This window comes from Anastrepha ludens, chromosome 4 (assembly GCF_028408465.1).
Source record: "Anastrepha ludens isolate Willacy chromosome 4, idAnaLude1.1, whole genome shotgun sequence".
Classification (NCBI taxonomy): Eukaryota; Metazoa; Arthropoda; class Insecta; order Diptera; family Tephritidae; genus Anastrepha; species Anastrepha ludens.
Genome location: NC_071500.1, coordinates 89,258,581 through 89,278,226, shown reverse-complemented (window position 1 = coordinate 89,278,226; position 19,646 = coordinate 89,258,581). Strand labels below are relative to the sequence as shown.

Genomic DNA, 19,646 nt, shown 5'->3' with positions numbered 1-19,646 from the left:
TGACTTTTGGCCAAACATGCGTTATTGTGCAAGTGCAATCAGTACAGCAACAACAAGCATGCGCAATAAAAGCTGGGTTGGGAAGGACCAACAACAACGTCGACGCGCACTCGATTATTACCCACAAACATGCGTGTGAATTTTCGCGTGGTGATTCAGTTTGCAGCACGCTCAGATTTCAATCTCGATTTACTTTGCATTTGTTGCTTTTAATTGAAATTTTATTTACTTTTATTTGCACTTGTGGGATTTATTGCTTTATTGAAATGTTTACTTTTTAGGTGTGGGATGTGTGTGCTCTATGCTTAGGTGGCGTGGTTTGCAATTGTTTTATATGGGCTGAAGTTATATATTTTTCTTTTTAGGTTTCAAAACTTTTTTGTATGAGCTACTTTGTTTTCTTATTTATTTTCAGTGTAGTCTATTCATATATATATTATTTTCAGTATTTTTATTTTTATTTTTTTAATTTTTGCTCCTGTGTTTTTCACTCAATTCCTCTATATACTTTATTGACCTATTATTTTGCCAGCTAATGGTTTTATTATGCCACTGAAGGCTCATCGCAAGTTCATTATAGTCATGAAATCTGTAGCTGCAACTTGTTTGTTTCCATTCTTTTTTTATTTATGTTGTACTTATATAACCATTACTTTTTTCTTTCAGATGAACCAGACCTGCAAGGTCTGTGGCGAACCGGCGGCAGGTTTTCATTTTGGTGCATTCACATGCGAGGGTTGTAAGGTGAGTTTGAAAATTTTCTTTCTATAGAAAATAATTTAATGCATGAGAAAAATCAAAGTTTGGAGAGTGGATATATTTTTCCATATTTCATTTCTATTTTTCTATATTTCCTATATAGCTATAAATCATCATTTTCGAAAACGGGTGTAAACTTTCACTCCCAATATGCAATCTAATATTTTTTTATCTTATTTAGTACTGTTGCAAAAAAAGTTATATAATGGAGGATGTATAAGATATGACAATGGCTGTACAGGTTAGGCTTAGGTCTTTATGCACTGCGACCAGATTGATCTATTGTGCGCCCCTAATTACTTAATTATAATTATTTAGTATACCGAGCAATCGAACCAGCTCCTTAGGAGGGAGCAATTGTAGGTATTCCTCCGGGTGTAGTACAATGGTCTACTGACTGAGTGCTTCGACTTGTCTAGGCCCCCACAAATCTAATCTAAATCTAATCTAATTTCTCCTCTAGTAGGTACGAGCACAGGATTCTGTGTCTCCTGTGGCCTAATGCCGAACCTACTATTGTGTTGAAGTATTTATTACAGGCAAAGTGGCCTGTAAGTGCTCCACAGAGTAATCCGAGTCCCTTTTTATCTAGGGTTAGAGCAGATTTTGCTCTGTTGGCATTCAAGTTCAAAAACTTTTTGTTGTGATTAAGGCAACTTGTGCATTTTCAATGTTCACTGATTTTAGTTTGAATCCATTTTTTGGTTTCCTGTTTTATATTATTTTTGTTAAAGCCGAAGTATGGGGTTGGTCCAGTAAATAACCCTTCTGCCCCTTTTTTTGCATAAAAGTCGGCCTTCTCGTTTTCTACGTACCCCTCATGTCCTGAGACCTGATTTGGGCAGTTTGTTGTCTGTTGTCTATTAGGACATGAATATGAAGCTATTCAAGACTTTGAGAATAGGTTGGCATTGCGTGGCACTCCCTTCTTGCCCATGATTAGGTTATATCGCCTTTTACTCGTTCAACAGAGCCTCGTTGGCAAATAAAACAGGGGGCATCAACTTTTTGTAGCGGATGAGCTTGTTAGGAAGTGGCTAAGCATTGCGCACCAATTTCTCATGTGAGATATGAAACACAGCAATGCGTGATATACAAGCACTCCAGGTATTTATTTTGTGCAAAATTGTGCGCGTTTTCTGGCCTGACACCATTACTAAAACTGACCTCTGGGCAATAACGAAGCAGATAACCGTGCAATTTTAAATCCGGCGAGGAAAGTGGAAATGGATCGGTAACACACTGTGAAAGCCACTCGGAGATATCACAAAAGCAGCCCTAGCAAGGCAGTCGGAGATGTGGTTATAGGCCATCTAACACCTGTAAGCGACTAGTAGAAGCGCTACAAGCAGGTTGCACCTAGCGGCATATAAAATTCTTAACTTTAAATAAATATAACTTTAGCTTTTTTATTGAGGGCCTTTGCTTCGCCTAGTAACTACGGGAATATAGAATATATATGTATATATGATATATATGCATACTTTATACAGGGTTGCCCATATTCGACGGACCCATCTGGCAACCCTGTATCTTTTGACAGAGACGCCAAATCGCTTAATGACATACCGCGTTGGAAGCGTCAGTCTAAACAGATTTTTACCATGGAACAGTACACGCCACGTGAGCGCTGCCAAATTGTTGAAATTTATATTCAACAAAAGAAGTCAATTGTGAAAAGAAGAAGAAGAAGAAAAAAACGATAATTGTGATGCCATTTATTCGGCGAAAGCGTATGAGGCCAGCACTGCCTTTCAACAAGACGGCGCTCCACCACACACAGCTCGCACCACAATCGATTTTTCTAAGAAATTATTTCCTCGTCGTTTGATGTCGAAAAATTGCGATTTTGACTGGCCACCGCGTTCGCCCGATTTAACGCCACCTGCTTTCTTCTTTTGGGGATATTAAAAATCAAAGGTTTGTATTAATAAGCCAAAGACCATAGAAGAGCTCAAGAACAACATCCGCGAGGAAATAGCCGCATTCCAGCCGAAATGTTAGCTAAAGCTATGGAAAATGCTGCCAAACGGGCACAATACGCCATACAGGCTCAAGGCGGTCATTTGAGAGATATCATATTCAAAAAGTAATGTCAATAAATCTACTTCAACCAAATAAAATTATTATTATCGTCAACATCAAAAAATTGTGTTCTTCTTTGATTAAAAGCACATGAGTCCGTCGATTATGGGCAACCCACTAAATGAGGTCCAATGCCACTATAGGTGTTTTTAACTAATTCCAATATTTCTTCTAGTTTAAAGCATTTCAATGTAATAATAATAAGTAGGATGATTTCAAATGGGATTTGGTACAATTTCAATAAAATTAATGAAATTTCGAATTAAAATAAAAAATGGGTTAAGAATTATTGGCAGACCACTCTAAAAACTAATTAAATAGCAGTAGTCCATCTTGTTTGTCGTAAATGATTAGAAAATTTCCAGAAATTAACCAGCATATTATCTCACAAGCGCATATGACGTGAAGCCAGCAGCCCTTTTAGTGGCCCTTCGAAGTCATTGATGGAGCGAGTCATAAACTAAGTCTAGTAGCTATGAAAACTTGCATCGTGCAACAAATTAGAAATGAAACTCGCGAAAATTGGTAATCTTTTACATCTTCAAAAACACCCTTTATATGAAGAAGGCACAACAGCTATCTTGATTTTATTAGTAGTTTAGTAGACTGTCAATCTCAGTGTAACTTATGTGTATTTCTGTGCTTCCATCGCCTTAGCTCATTATTTGTATTCGTTTTCAACTGAAAAAAGAAAAACTTATTTCCCATTGTATAACAGCAATAATATATAATATAAGTGCTTAATAATACACACACACACACATAGGAGTATAACCTACTGCACAACAATTCGTGCAGCGTAGTTATTTACAAGCAGTTCGTACACTAAGTATATGATTGTTGTTGTTGTTGTTGATACGTTTTTTTACTTTTTTGAATTTTGTTATTTCCTTTTGCTTTGTTTAGTGATTGCTTTTATTATACAATTGTTGTTGTTGTTGCTGTTGCTTTCGGCTAGTTAATGCGACTTGCGAACGACCTTCAACTCATCTTCATCATTAGCTAATGTTATGCACATATGCCAGCAGATGCGAGTATATGTAAGCAAGTGCGCGAATGTATTTGGGCAAATAAAACAATTAATGTTGTGTTTATTTGGCTATTGTTATTGTATATTAGTTGCAGCTGCCTTAGAGCTCATTATGTACTTTGTGGTGCTGAGAGTTGCATTTTTCTCCATTTTTTTGTTGTTTTTGGTTTTTGCATGAATGCTAATATTTTTGCGCGGTTTTTGTAGATTTTTTTGCTTTAAGTTTACGTCGTTAGCTGCTGTTTGTTGTTATTGCAAAGAGTTTGAGTTTTATTTTTTTTTTTGTTTTGCTTATTTTTCGTGTATTCGCTCCGACTTCTCACTTCTCGCAGTCAGTTCAGCTCTGTTTATTCTTGATTTCTTGCTTGATTTCATAATATTCGTACAATTGGCCACAAACCACCGATGCATCGTACGAAGTACAAAAGACTTAAGCCACGAACTTGGTTTTGGTGTATGAAACAGGCAGGCGATACGCGTCTTAATAATGAAATGTTGGTTTACTCTGCGGAAAATACAAATCAAATAGGCGTACCGTTAGTTCATTTAAGTTAAGTTCTACTAAATAAAAATTAAACGAAGCTAATCGGTGTACATGCACCGATGCATATATTCAAAGGAGAATAAACTCATACAGTAGCAGCCTACTCACTTACTGAGGCTCAACTGAACGTCTCACTCTTTCCGTTAGTAGTTTTTAGCAGAAATCCAATTTAGCAATGAGAATAAAATAATGATAATAAAAACATCAGAAAATTATGAGAACTTTTTTGGAGCCAGTGGCTGCCAGATCAAAGCACTGCACATGACGACAGCTACTGAAAAACGAGCACACATACACCTGTGTTTAAAATAATAAAAGCGGAAGGAATTAAAAAGTTTAAATTAATTTTTTGTTTGTTTTTATAAAAGCAATCGCCGTACAACAACAACCCCAAATTCACAAAAATTTTACGAATTTTAAAAAAATAAGTCAAAATTCCTAAATTTTTATTCGGAGTTTCAAGAAAAATTTCAAGCATGCACTTCTATAACTCCTTTAATATTAGAATAACGAAGAATAAGTTTGAAGTTGCTGAATATTTTCGTTGATTTTTGACAATTTTTTTTTTTCTGAAGTTTGGAACATTTCTTTATATGGATGAAAGGAATTTCTTAACAGCGGAAGCTAACAAAATACGCAAAACTCAACGCAACTTTAGACCGGCCCCAAACTTACACTTCTTTACACTTAAATTGAAAGCGCTATAAAACTTCATACCCATAGATTTTATAAAGATTCTGATTAAAAAGTTAATCAATTCTCTTCAATTTTTGTGAATGTTGCATAAAGTTTGCAGGTTTGACTTAAATACTCTTTGTTGCCCATTTAATATTAGTAACTGAACCTAAGTTTAGTCAGCTAAAAATTTCAAGTCGCTCAAAACGTTCGCTAAAATTTGATCAAATTTTCGCTGCGGTCTGAGCCATTTTTTTATATTGAGGAAGGTTCTAAACACCATATGGAAAATTTAAGCAAATTTATAACGACTTTAAGCTTACACTTCGTTAACCTAAAACTGAAGTGGCTATAAAATGCATACCCAAACCCATAGACTATCTGAATAAAAAATTAAAAACATGTTTTTTAACAAACTCTTAAATTTTTTTTAGTTTTATTTTTTTCCAGCTTTAAGTTATCTGATTTTTAGTGTAGGTTCTACTAAAACTTTCTAAAAACCTGAAAAGGAAAATAATTGCCAAAAAAAAAAATTGTTCAACTTTGTAATTTGTCATGCTACTAATATTTTGCACACACGTGTACACACAAATTCATGTACAGTATATGCAATAATAAGCTGCTGGAATACTACACCCAATTCATTTTCAAACTTTATTTTACAGCCCTTAAGTTGTTTAATAAAAGAAGGCGAGTAACTAATAAGCGAACCGAAAATGATTAAAAATGGCTTAACCTGAATGAGAAGTAGATTGCGGAAATTTGCAATAAGCACTACCTTGAACCGTTCACAGCCGTTTGATTATCAGAAGCAGGCATTTCGCACGCTACTCTTGAGTTGATTTTAATAGCTGGAACTTACGTTCTAATTTTTTGCGCCCTTTATATTTGCGAAGTTGGGTTTTTAATTTAGACGCGGCTCAAAAAAGTGCAAATATTTTTATTTTTATTTACTCAAACGGGTAAATGGTAATGATGAACGCTTAATGGTAAATTAACTAAAAAAATTGTGTCTGTAACTGTATATTAGTACATAAACCTGAAACTGTTGATTTATTGTTGTAAGCACTTAAAAAAGCTATATATGTATGCATTTATGTTCTCTTAACTGTACTTGGTTAATGAAAAAATTACGTAATTACTGTGAACTATTTTTTAATAAATAAAGTAATGAAATATTTACAACTACTTGGTAAAAAGTGGTACACTCCGAGGCAGGCAAAACGAATTTTTAGAAAAATTCGGATATGCAGTTTTAGAGACAATCTTTAATTTATGATAGTATAACAAAGTGTAAGGTGGAAATAATAATTTTAATACAATTTTTTCTTGACAGAATTGCGTTCGTCCTCCATATGAAAAAAAATTGTGTGTTTGAAACGAATATGAATAAATCCCATGACTTTTAATTTAAGCCATTTAAAGTATGCTTGGCCACATAAAAATATTTTCGTGGAATTTTACTTAAAAATTTACGTTAGCCGCCCTCGTTCGTGATTTTCGAACACTATATTTTTTTTTTTTGCCAGATTAATTACTTTATTTTCACCTTTTAAAAGCGACGAAGCTGTTTTGTTCCCATTAGTGATTAAAATACCTACATAAAAGAAGTAAAACCGGAGAGATAGTAGTGGAGGTCTTCTAAAGGAAAATTGTGAGCCAGATAACTGCAGTCGTTGATGTGTATATTTAGTTGTGGGCCGTATAATAGTTTCGCCTGATTTTCGTAAAAATGGGCAACATCTAGGAAAAAATGTGTAATTTATTAGGAGTTAGAATAATATTTCAAATAAATCAAATTTTAACCACAGTCAAAATTTAAGGGGGAACGCCACTGTGAAAATTCCAAAAAATAGATTTTTTTTCATAAATTATTAGTATAACTACTCAAGAAAATGTGGTAAAAATTTTAAAGCGAAATCCGCTTTATTCCCGATGCTATGAGCACTTAAGTGAGCGCCCGTCAGCTCGGCGCCGTAGCGCCTACGATACGCTGCTTTATTTCAAACGCGTTTTTCTCGAAACGACTTTTTTAATACGGTGGCAACGATTTCTCGACAACTAATCAACCCATTTTAATTTTCTTTCTTTCAAAATTTTTGTTATCGCATTGACTATCGTTGTACCCAGCTGGTTTTCTAAATTTTGAAAGTAACTATTTTTTTGGGCCTGTTGAAATCAAAAAAATGGGGAAAACACACATCGAAATTCAAATCACCACCATTTTGTCAAAAAAAAACGGCTACGTTCAACGATAGCCACTACTGTGTAGATTAATAAAATTTTTCGCTTTTTGACTTCAGATGATTATTCATTTTTTACATAAATTTGTCAATTTTCAATATTTTTTAACAAAAATTTTCATCAACATAGTTTAATACATATTTAATAAATTGCTTTTTGTCCAATCCTCGAATAATCATTACCAAAAATCGACACAGTGGCGTTCCCCCTTAAAGTATTCAAATTTTTGTATGAAATCAATTTCAAAAACTCAGTGTAATAGGCTGTTCAATAATCTTAGCAGTTTGATAGGAAAAACTCAATTTTATGGTTTAAAATACACTTTATTATACAATATAGTCTCCCTGAACATCAATACATTTTTTCCAACAAGATTGAAATTTAAGAGTTCCACCCCTGAAGTGAGAATCTGGAAGGTCTGCAAAATATGCTTTAAGAATTCCACCCCTGAAGTGAGAATCTGGAAGGTCTGCAAAATACGCTTTAAGAATTCCATCCCTGAAGCTAGAATCAGGAGCGTCTGCAAAAAATGCTTCTACAGCTGTTATGACCTTATCATTTGATGAAAAACGTTTACCACGCATTTATGTTTTTAGGTCTGGAAGCCGAATCTGGTGAATACGGTGGATGCTCCAACATTTCGAACTTTTATTCATGGAGTTTAGCCACTATCAAAATGCTCTTGTGACATGGTTCATTGTCCTGATGAAAGATTTTTTTCTTTGGCAAACTGGGTTTTTTTTTACGAATTTTTTTCCTTCATCTGGTCAGAAGTTACGATGATATTCAGAATTTATTGTTTTACGAGCTTGCAAATAATCCACGAACAATATTCCATTCGCATTCAAAAAAATTGCTGTTAAGCCTTCTTGGCCGATTTCTAGACACGAACTCTGCAGCTCCAAGGTAATGGAGCTCTGACTGTTCAGCGATTTTCTGATAAATAAGTTGGGCAACTCCCCTTTAACAGTCATGGAGATGGTGATGATAGTTAGGTTAGGTTAACCTGACTGGCTGAAAGCCATCACATAGTTTTATTGGTCCTTAGAGGTACCAGATGGAGCTTGACCCTTACGTTTCCTTTTCTTTTTATAAGCCTGCGTCTTTTGCGAATCTAAGTATGCCTTGAAGTTTTAACCCCGAGAGACATTCTAACCTCTCATATTGCAGAGCTGCGAAGCATTTCATTCGGGTTCTAGCTAATGCAGGGTAAGAACGTAGAAAGTGTTCAAGAGTTTTCCTCTCTTCTAGTTCAGCTGACTAATATTTAAGAAAAAAGTAGGCGTACAAGCAGAAAAAAAAACTTAAATAATTTTTAAAATCGAGTATCTCGAAAACAGTTAGGTTTTGGACATCATATTTTGTAACCAAACTAATCAGAAATGGTCTAAAATCAATGCCTCTCAATTCAAAAAAATTTACAAATAAAATAATTAATTTATGTCAAGCTTAACTCCACTTACGATTTCATTCAACACATACAAACAGTAATTTTGAAGTTGCATGAAAAAATTAAATTAAAAAAACTAAAATCAACTCATCCACTTGACAATGATTCATTTTACCAACAATCACTGTCAGCGGCGACCTTTGCACACCGCTGCAGTCGGATGGATTTGTGGCATGCAACGTACACATACATTACACGTAAAGGTGCCACCTACAACATTAACCATTGCCACAGTCAACAAAAATTGTTTTCTTCTTGTCTTTGTTGCTGTTGTTTTACTGCCAACTAAGCAAACAAACAATTTAATTCAATGCAACTGAGCAAAAATGGCAAAAGCCTACAACACTAGTTTAGTGGAAATACTTAATTACAGCAAAACAACAACAACAAACAATAAAAAAGAAAAAACAATTCAAAAAACAAAAACACGCAGCAAAGTGTAGATATAGCAACAGCGGCACATGCAACAAAGTACCACTACATGTTGTTGTTGTATGCAGCAGGCGAGGTCGCCCTCAGCATCGTCAAGAGTTGATTGCCGCTTTGACTGTCATTACTGAGTGCTGCATGCAGGTTTTTCTAGGTACATTGGATGCACTTTTTTGCAGGGTTGAGTTTTTGAAAAAAATTTTTTTTTTTTTGTAATATATGGGTTAATATAATTTTTGAGCCAGTGCTGTGCAATGGCTGTAATTTGATTGGATTTCACTTTTTTTTTGCGTTTGAAAAATATGCTGAGTTTATATAAAACTTACTGCCAATACAAGGGCGGGATATAGGATTTGAAGCTCCGTAAAGATTTTGTTTTGTTTTTGGAAGAATGTCTTTAATGTTTGTTCTTATTATTGCTATGTTTTATTTTTGGTTTTAGGTCCATTAAGATGCATTATTTTTCTAATAGTTGTGAATTTTCAATAATAATTGATTAAACTTTTTTTCTAAAATATTTTATGTTGATAAAAATATACGGTCATTGTGCTGGTGAGGTATAGTAGAAGAAATTTCATTTCTGGTAGCTTTTTTATAGAGAAAAATGATTCATATAATGAGAAACTTAGGCAGCGTGGATGAGCTGAAGATTTTGGAGTGTTAGCCGAGCTCGCCAGATTCGTAAGCGCACACTAATGTTTTGTAGTTAATTACCCTTTAATAATTATTTTGGTTTATGGAGCATGACGACTCTCAGCTCTCCGGAAATGTATTACTTTTATTGACCTCTTTCCTGCAGATATGTGCAAAAATGTTAGCAAAACTAAAAAAATAATTACATAAATGCGATAAATATTCTTGTCTTTTTGTCTGACCTCGGTAGTCTAGCGTAAGTGCACTAGCCTACCATCCCAGAGGTCGATCCCGTGCAAAGCACGGTCCACAAGCTACCTACTTTCCAAATTTACCTACTTTCCTTGTTTCTAGCCAAAAGAATGTCATTCCTTAACCCCAAAAACTTATCCTTTCCATCCTCACTGCCACAGGATAGTCAGCGCATTATTTGCATTGTGGCTGCTGAAACAAGCAGATATGTACAAACAGTTACTTATTGCATCAGTAGCGCTAGCAAAAGGAAGCTGGCAACCGTGACAATAGCGCAGACACACCAAACTTGGCGAAGTTCTCAACCATCTATGCAATCCTTCTGGCAGAAAAGTGTGAAACACAGATGGCGCTCTAAGCTCCGGGTTCTTATAAAATTTAGTGGAAATCCTCTTTTTTTGTGTCAAATAAAGTAATTTTTTTACATTTTTGAAGGAAATATAAAAGCAAAAATTAAATGTTATTGATCTTTAAATATTTTTCATCAGATATACAAAATAGTGCATTTTTCTTATGGTGGTTTAATGCTATTTTGAATTAAGCATGAGCGGTGCGGGTAAATATTTAATAAACAAAAAATTAGGTGGCTGTGGCATTATTTTGACCATCGAAGAAATTTAGAGAATGGCATCAGAAAGAAAAAAATGTTTATTGGCGATTATAGTTTACTCCTAGATTTACGTCCTTCATGAAGATTGGTTAGGTTATTTTTTTTTTTATTTTGACAGTTTTATAAAGTAGTTTCAATTTGATCACAAAATAGTATTTGTGATGGTAAAAGGCATAAAATTCTTTAAATTGGCGCAAAATTAATCACCCTATCGAATATTTATATTTTTTGCAAATAGCAAGGTGGCGCAAAATTAGTCACCCTATCGGAAGATTTCGAATTGTTTGCAAATGGCAAGGTGGCGAAAAATTAATCACCCTAACGAATATTTATAATTTTTCCAAATTGCAACGCGGCGCAGAAATAATCATCCTATCGAATATTTATAATTTTTGCAAATTGCAAGGTGGCGCAAAATTAGTCACCCTATCGGAAGATTTCGAATTGTTTGCAAATGGCAAGGTGGCGCAAAATTAATCCCCCTATCGAAGATTTATAATTTTTGCATATTGCAAGGCGGCACAAAAATAATCATCCTAGCGAATATTTATAATTTTTGCAAATTGCAAGGTGGGGCAAAAATAATCATCCTATCGAATATTTATAATTTTTTCATATTGCAAGGTGGCGCAAAATTAGTCACCCTATCGATGATTTATAATTTTTGCAAATGGCGGCTTACGTCAGTCATAGGTATTTGACACCTGTGAACTAGAAAGCAGAGGGTATACAAACAGAGAATCAATGGGTCTGGTAGAGGTCAAAATAAAGATGTGAATCACTCAATAAAAAGAAAATTGGATGATTAATTTTGCGCCACTTTTTTTTATATTTTTAGTTTTATAAAAAAGTTTAAATTTATAAAAATGCACCGCATATTTAATGGAGAAAATCAAGCAGAAATAACTTTTTTTAATATATTCTTAATACATTTTTTTAATATATCTAGTTAGTTTTATCAAATAGTCTGAATTTGTACAAATATTATATATCGTGACTGTGATATACATTTTTTTAACACTCCGTTCGACCTTTTACGGCTTTGGTCGTGAATTTCACATATTTCTATTTGCTAACGACTTCAGCTTCCAGGTAGGTCACTAAAATTAAATTTTCTATCGATTTATAGTTATAACATTTTAAAAAGAATCCTCGAGCAGGGCAAAAAAAGGATTTCAAAAGTTACTCTTTCGGTTGGTCAACCCAGGTTTGGCTGGGCGCCCATATATTCACATACTTTTTCATGTGGCATATGCGCAAGATTTATTATTCATTTTAGGTATCGCAGGTATATTTTATTAATTTCTTATCTTTTTTTATTGGTTTTGGTATGCATTGAGTTATCCACAGAAGCAAAATATACGCTGAAACTATTCTGGTTTGTGAACAAAAGAATTTTTTCCTTTTGTTACTTATTTTGACCCATTTCGAAGCAGGCTGAAGAAAAAAGAGGCGATTACTATGAATCATAATTTATGATAAAATATGAAATGGTATTTATTTATGGATTCGGTGTTAGGCAAGAAAAATATGTAGAATAGATTTTTGAGTGCTGTTGACATACTGAATTCTTGCTTACAATACAATAGAAACAAGGTTTTCGACGAAGCTTTTCGCCTTCTTGTAGGCAAAGACGACAATCTGTCTTCGCTGTGAGTGTACCGGCTTCGATTGGCTAGTTGACCGCAATATTCCCAGGGTTAGTTATGGGTTTGTTGAAAAATGATACCATAGCCAAACGAGTAGTGAATTGAGAAATAGCGGCTGCATTATTCATACGCTTTTTGATAATAGCAAGGACCAATGAGTTCGATAAAGTCCTCAAAAAATTTCCAATTGTTTCCAAAATTTTCAGTCAATTTAATTGCAAATACAAAACGTGGTATTAGTTGGCACCATATAATTCAACAAACGCTGCATTCCACCAGAAATTAAAAAAAAATCAATTCGCGCCCAGTGTGTTTGTCATTGTTTGGTTTTGATGAAAGCCTTGGCGAGACGCGGGTGCCCAGCCGAAAATTCAAAAAAGGTGTCCAACAGCGGGTTTAGATAGTATTAGTTTAATTATATTAATTTTTAATTTTATTTGTTAATTCTATTGTTTTATTTTGTAAAGGCTTTGGTTTTATAAAAATATGCTGCAGTTGATATGTGCCAATACCTCAAGAGCAAGAGTTTACAGATATTAACATTTTATTGGGTATATAATATATATTACAACAATTCTTAGAGGAATGTAATGTATACAGAGTAAAATTGTTTTTAAAAGTAAACCAAAAGAATCTAGTCTTTGAAATATATGAAAAAAATTATGCTTAAAAAAAGAAAAATCCCTACATCTAGATATATAAATCCGTGTACGTGGATAAATCTTGAGCGAACCCTAAGCAAATTCTACAAATCTCATCAACCCAACATAAGCATCCTAAAGAGTGCAAAGAAAAAACAATTAAATTGAATTCATTGAAACAACAGCCGAGAAGTGCATAACAAAAAGCCAAGCATTGCTGTCGAATCAACGACCCGGCACCAGCGTCGTAGCGTCGCTTTTAAGGTTAATTGGGCATCAAGATTACTAGGTCGGAAATGCGCTTTTTCAGTTTCGTTTTTGCCGCTAAGTATACAAATGTAGTATGTTGCAACTCTGCAATCTGCCAGCAACGATGGCACTCAAAGACATGCAATGCGCCACAATTACGTCAGTATTTACAAGTAATTCACCAAACGACTAAGAATACTCCATACAAGACTACATACAAACATTCAAACACATATACAAACATCCATACATACAGTCATACATACCTAGGTGTACATATCTACAATCATAAGTAGGAAGGCGTGTGGCATTGAATGAACGCCGCGCGTTGAGCGTCGCTGCGCAAGTGGGTGCAGGTGGCGTATGAGTGATCTTGTGGATTATTTGCTTATAGAAGTAGAAGAAGATGATATGCGCGCGGAACAACTCGAAGGGCTAGACGAAAACGCGCATTTGGCACTGTGTTTAGGTTCTTTTATTTACGTTTTTTTCTGTTGTTTTTTTTTCTTTTTGCCTTGGTTTTTTTGCTACTTCTTGCTTGCAGCTTTTGTCTCAATTGGCAATTAATGAGTTTTTGTGCATTTCTTGTTTTTTTTTTTTTTTGTTTGTTTTGCGATTTGTCACAGTGTATTTGTTTTGTTGCCTGACTTGGCACACTTTGACATTCACACTGTACACTGCAACGGCACTTCGACAGCTGACAATGTCGTGGCTGTCAATTTTGAAGGTGTGAAGAAGATTAGTGCGCTCCAATAAAACTGAAGCAGAAAAAAGTGAAAAAAAACCAACAAAAACAACAACAGCTTTGTTTTGGCATTAATTAGTTTTCGAAGAGTGAGGTAAATTTGCAGGAAAGGGCAAGTTTTGAGAGCAAGGTGTGTTCACAAGTTCATTATTTATTTCCATTTTTTCTGGGTACTTAATTTTTTCTACGAAGGTAATTGGGGCATTTGTACACAATTCAGTTGGTTGAAAATTTGTATATTCGGAACAATATTGATTTCACTTTGAAGATATTTAACTGCAAATCGAACAATTAGATTACACTAAAAAATCAGGTCTTTAAATCGCGATCAGTTAGCACTTCCTCATTTGGCCAGGAAGGCTAGAAATGAAGACCAGGATGCCATTTTCATGATGCAAATACCTGAATATTATCAACATACATAAAAACTCTTTGCAACTTACGTATCTTGAGCAGTATGTGGCGGAGAAATATTACATAGTTGTACGTTTACCTAAATATTGGCTGGGTTAGGGTTATGCCTTTTTCTGAACATTTCTGCCCATTTTAACCGCACAGCTTCCCTTTTCAAGGGTAAATTTTACACTTCCTCAAGAAAAGCCAAGGCAGTCATATTAAATAGGCTATTTGAGTACTAAAATAACCTTCAAAAATATTTGTCAAAAAATTGTCCGAAGTTGGTAAATCGCAAACATAAACATTTGTGCTCGTAATTGGCAGAAATCATCGCCTACCCATTTTTAGATGCACCGCTCGAAATTATTACGAAGGCAACACATAACCACACATTTTTACTATTTATATATTTATTTTTTAATTTCAATTATTTTTTTATAAAACAGTTGCTCACTATTTCCAAGTTTGAAAAAAATTTGATCAAAATTTAAAAATTTTTTAGTAAGAATAAAAAAGGCAGGCTTAAAACTCATTAAATTTTGGGATAAAAAACTGCAAGTTTGAGCTGCTCAAACTTTTCGTTGTTTTTCGATATTTTTTTTTTTGACATTTTTATGTCTTCTTCTTATTTTCTCTGGACTTTATAAAACAATTAATTATATTTTTGCAAGAAATAACCAAGTAAATAGTCAAAACTTGACCATATGTGGTGTCTTTATAACAGTATGAGGGGCTGTATATGTACATTAGGGTGGTTAAAAAAAAAATGTCTTGATGCTATCCCAAACTGGTTCTATGTCCAAAAAAGTGTATATATTGTCAATATGTGGTGTCTTTATAACAGTTTCAGGGGATGTATACGTACATTAGGGTGGTTAGAAAAAAACTTTGTTGATGCTACCCCAAAATTATTCTATGTCCAGAAAAATGTATATATTGTCAATATGTGCATAGTGTCTTTATAGCAGTTTCAGGGGCTGTATACGCACATAAGGGTGGTTAAAAAAACAAAATTTCTCCCTTGATTCTACTCCAAAATTTGTTCTATGTCCAAAAAACTGTATTACCAATTTTGTTTTTTTCTTTTTTGCTTTTGAAAATTACCATTGACTTGGCATAGGAAAAATGCAATTTTTCGTAAATTTGGTATAAAATGTTTACAGATCGATTTTATTTAAACTGCGCTTTTTTAATTTCTATTTTGTGTTTTTTTAAATTTCTCTTTGGAAATGTCCACAAAATTATGACAAAAATTAAAAAAGAGAACATTTATGTTTTGGTTTTTATTTTAATTTTAATTTTCTTTATTTATCCTTGGAGGTGGCATTAAGAAAAACTAAATTTTTTTTTTTGTTATTGCTATCCTAATGTACATATAACTTGTAAAATTCTAACTTAAACTAAATAAAATCCTAACCTGAAATATCTTTCCTTAGTATTCACTCAATTTAATATTCATTACTAACCACAATTCTTCTAGCGGAAATAAAGTTCTAAGCCTCTCGAAAGAATATATAGAAATTTTCATCCCGAACATTTGGAAATTTTATTCCACTACCAAAAAAAAACTAATATACGACTCGCGTCTCCTCACGCAGAATTTTCAGTATCATAAAACCGCTTTTTTGCTCTAAGAATGCCGTCCGGTTATAAACCAAATATAAAATTTCGAAATTTTTCCAAGTATTTGAAATAATTTTCAATGTTTTGATTAAGTACATCATAAAATTAGTAAATTATTTGAGTTCAAAACTAACCCTAACACTTTCACTTATTTTCATATTCTCATTGCAGTCCTTTTTCGGTCGTTCTTACAACAATCTGTCCTCCATAAACGACTGCAAGAACAACGGCGAATGCATCATCAACAAGAAGAATCGCACCGCTTGCAAAGCGTGTCGCCTGGCGAAGTGTTTGACGGTGGGCATGTCGAAAAGTGGCTCGCGTTATGGGCGTCGCTCGAATTGGTTTAAAATTCATTGCCTACTGCAAGAGCAACAACAACAGGCAGCCGCAGCCATGGCAGCGCATCACAATAATCAACATCAGGCTGCCGCTGCTGCTGCCGCCGCCGCTGCCGCACAGCACGGTTGTCCGCCACTCATGCCGGGACAAAAGCCCCCGCCACCACTTGGCATGTCGCCGCATGGGCCACCCTCCAGCGCTGCAGCGGCTGCTGCGCTTGGTATACTGGGCCATGCAGGCGCATATCCTGGTCTCTATCCGCCACGTACAAAAGAGGAGTTACTGATGCTGGGGCTCGAGGAGTACGCCGCTGCTGCAGCTGCTGCAAAACATCCCGCCACTGCTTCACCATCGGTAAGCTCGCCCGATTCGCATAATTCGGATAACTCACTGGATGTGAGTACGCGTGGCAACGCTGGAACGAATGCGCTACTACATATAAGTGGAAAGCATCATGCCGCTGAAGCGGGTGGCGTTCCAGCACCGCCGCCGCCACCACCACAACTACGCAAAGACTTGCCACATTTCCTACCGCTGCCGTTCCCCGGACTCGGCTCTATGTCAGTTATGCCGCCGCCTACATTTCTGCCACACTCACACCTGCTCTTTCCCGGCTATCATCCCGCGCTCTATTCGCACCATCAAGGTTTACTAAAAACCTCTGCTGAGCAACAACAACAAGCGGCTGCTGCCGCCGCTGCCATGCACCAGCTTTTCAATTCAAATAATAACGCGCCGAACCGTTTCCCACCCGCACTACAAACACCCACGACGACGCTACCAGCAGCGATTGCCGCTGCGAGTAGCAACCAATTGGACGCTAGTAAGGATGCTGATCGCATAGCGCAAAGTCCGAAGAGTGGTGATGCGCTCAACAACAATCACATACCTAATGGCAGCAAGGCGGCCGAAGAGCTCACGAAGCGTTTTTACTTAGACGCAGTGCTCAAATCACAACGCAACAGTCCGCCACCGGCGACAACAAAGCTGCCCGAACATCCGAAACATGACTACTCCATCTCGGCTTTGGTGACACCAAATTCGGAAAGCGGCCGTGAACGACTGCGCAGCCGACAAAGCAATGAGGATGAAGAGGACGGCGACGCGCGAGAAAACGATGTACGACGCGCTACAACAAAGAGTGCCACCACTGCTGCTGGTAACACACACTCGAATGGTGGCAATGGTGGTGGTGACAGCGAGCGCACCGTAAAAGACCACAGCGATGACGATGACGATGACGAGGAGGAGTTGGTTGTATCGATGACGCCACCTCGATCGCCAGCGAATAGTCGCGCGCCTAATATTGGCGAACCCGACGCCACCACTGTCACCACACCTGCCAACACACCAACGCCAGTCGCTGCGCCAACCGCCAAGCCAACAGCGCTGCAGCAAGACAATCCCATCGACTTGAGTATGAAGACCAGCAGTTCGGTGGCGAGTAGCTCGCTAAGTAGCAAATGTAGCTCTACGGGTTCAGTGCAAGCAACTGACAGCGACAATGAGTTGGAATGCATGGTGGAACACGAACAAGTGCAGCGTCCGCAACTCAGTGATGCTACGGAGAGACGACAAGAAAAGTTGGCGCCGACAGCTGAAAACACGGAAGAAGAACTGCTGCAAGTGGATGTGGAGGAGGCAGATAAGCAGGTTACGTTTAATCCGTGCGCTGATAGCGGCAAGAATAAGCAAAATAACAATAACAATAATGAAAGCAGCAGCAATAATTATAACAACAATAGCAACAGCAATAACATTAACAACTACGGCTATTGCCATGCATCACAGCGGCTGGACTCTAGCGACAGTGAGGAAAGCGTTCTGAAGTTGGACGTGGTAAAGCGTAAAGTGCATGCCGTTGCAGGTAAACAAGCTGAAAGTGAAGTGCAGAATGCCAAACGCCTGAAATTAGCCACCGCAAGCACGCTAGAGTGCGCCGCTAATGTGAGGCTAGGAGTTGGTGGCAGCACTGAGTCCAAGATTGCCAGCGACACGTCGTCTACTGAAGTGGCGACAACAACAACGCCTTTGGATTTGACTACGAAGGTTTAGTTTAATTTATAAGTGAAAATATTAGTTAACGTTTCTTTTTTATTGAATTAGTTGTAGTAGCAAAAGATTTCAAAATATTTATTTTTCCATTATTTTTATTAGTTTCTTCAACTTTTGCGCGCGCTTATCTTATGTTTGCTATTTGACTTTTTTAAGTATTTCACAAGGTTCTTTCATGAGAAAAACTTCACATATTTCGAGGTACACAAAAAGGCAGAAAATCATATTTTTTGCGCAACGTTTGATACTTTAAGTACTAAGCTGCATTTTATTAAGATTTTCTAGAAAGCAATCGACACATTTTAGCGCAAAATGCTCACATTTCGTATGATATATGAATTTGCTGTATGTATAGCAGAACGGCCCAAAACAAAAAATGTATTTATGACAACTATTCTCTAAAGGTATGCTTTGTCCCTAAAAATTAGGCACATACTTTTTACTTTTCTTTATTGAAAAGTACTTTTCTTCAGGGAAGAGCTTTAGAGCAAACTTGCCGACTAAAGGTTCACCACGAGAAGAGCAAACCTGCTCTAAAGCTCTTCCCTGAAGAAAAGTACTTTTCATGGCGATCCTGCCAGGAGAGACTTCTCGTGGTGAACCTTTAGTCGGCAGGTTTGCTCTGAAGGTTCACCACGAGAAGTCTTTACTATCCGGGAAGAGCTTTAGAGCAAACCTGCTAACAAAGTACTTTTCATTATTTTTTTTACTTTTCTTTTATTAATATTTACTTCTGCTGCCAACGCTCCTCAAAATTACTTTTGTATTCGGATGGGAAAAGTGCTCTTCTTTCTTCCTTAAATTTAGCATAAAGCGTTAACAGATCGATAATATTCAACCTCCATTTTTAATTTCCATTCACATACATCCAAAAATGTTACCACAGGCTGTATTAAAAAAAAATTGTTAAACTAATTTCTATAGACCCTAAAACCAACAAAAAATAAATAAAAATTGTAAGGAAATTAAAAAATAAAAATTAAAAGTTTAACTTTGTTTTTTTTTTTTAATTTTGTATCGTCAGCATTCTATAGACCCTTAAACCACCAAAAATTAAAAAAAAAAAACATTATAAAAAAATTACAAAATACAATTTTTTTTTTAAATTTTGTATCGCGAACATTCTTAGACTCTCGGACGACCAAAAATTAAAAAAACAAAAAAATTACGAACAAATTACAAAATAAAAAAATAAAAAATATTACCCCATTTTTCTTTTTAATTTTGTATTGCGA

General features: G+C 35.8%; 1 protein-coding gene across 1 annotated transcript; it reads left to right on the top strand.

Moving 5' to 3' along the window:
* The first annotated feature begins 666 nt into the window (after positions 1-666).
* LOC128860146 (knirps-related protein) lies at positions 667-19,439 on the top strand. Its single transcript, XM_054097428.1, has 2 exons — positions 667-744; positions 16,186-19,439. Exons 1-2 carry the CDS (start codon positions 667-669, stop codon positions 18,409-18,411), a joined length of 2,304 nt encoding a protein of 767 aa, XP_053953403.1. The 3' UTR covers positions 18,412-19,439.
* The last annotated feature ends 207 nt before the right edge of the window (positions 19,440-19,646 follow it).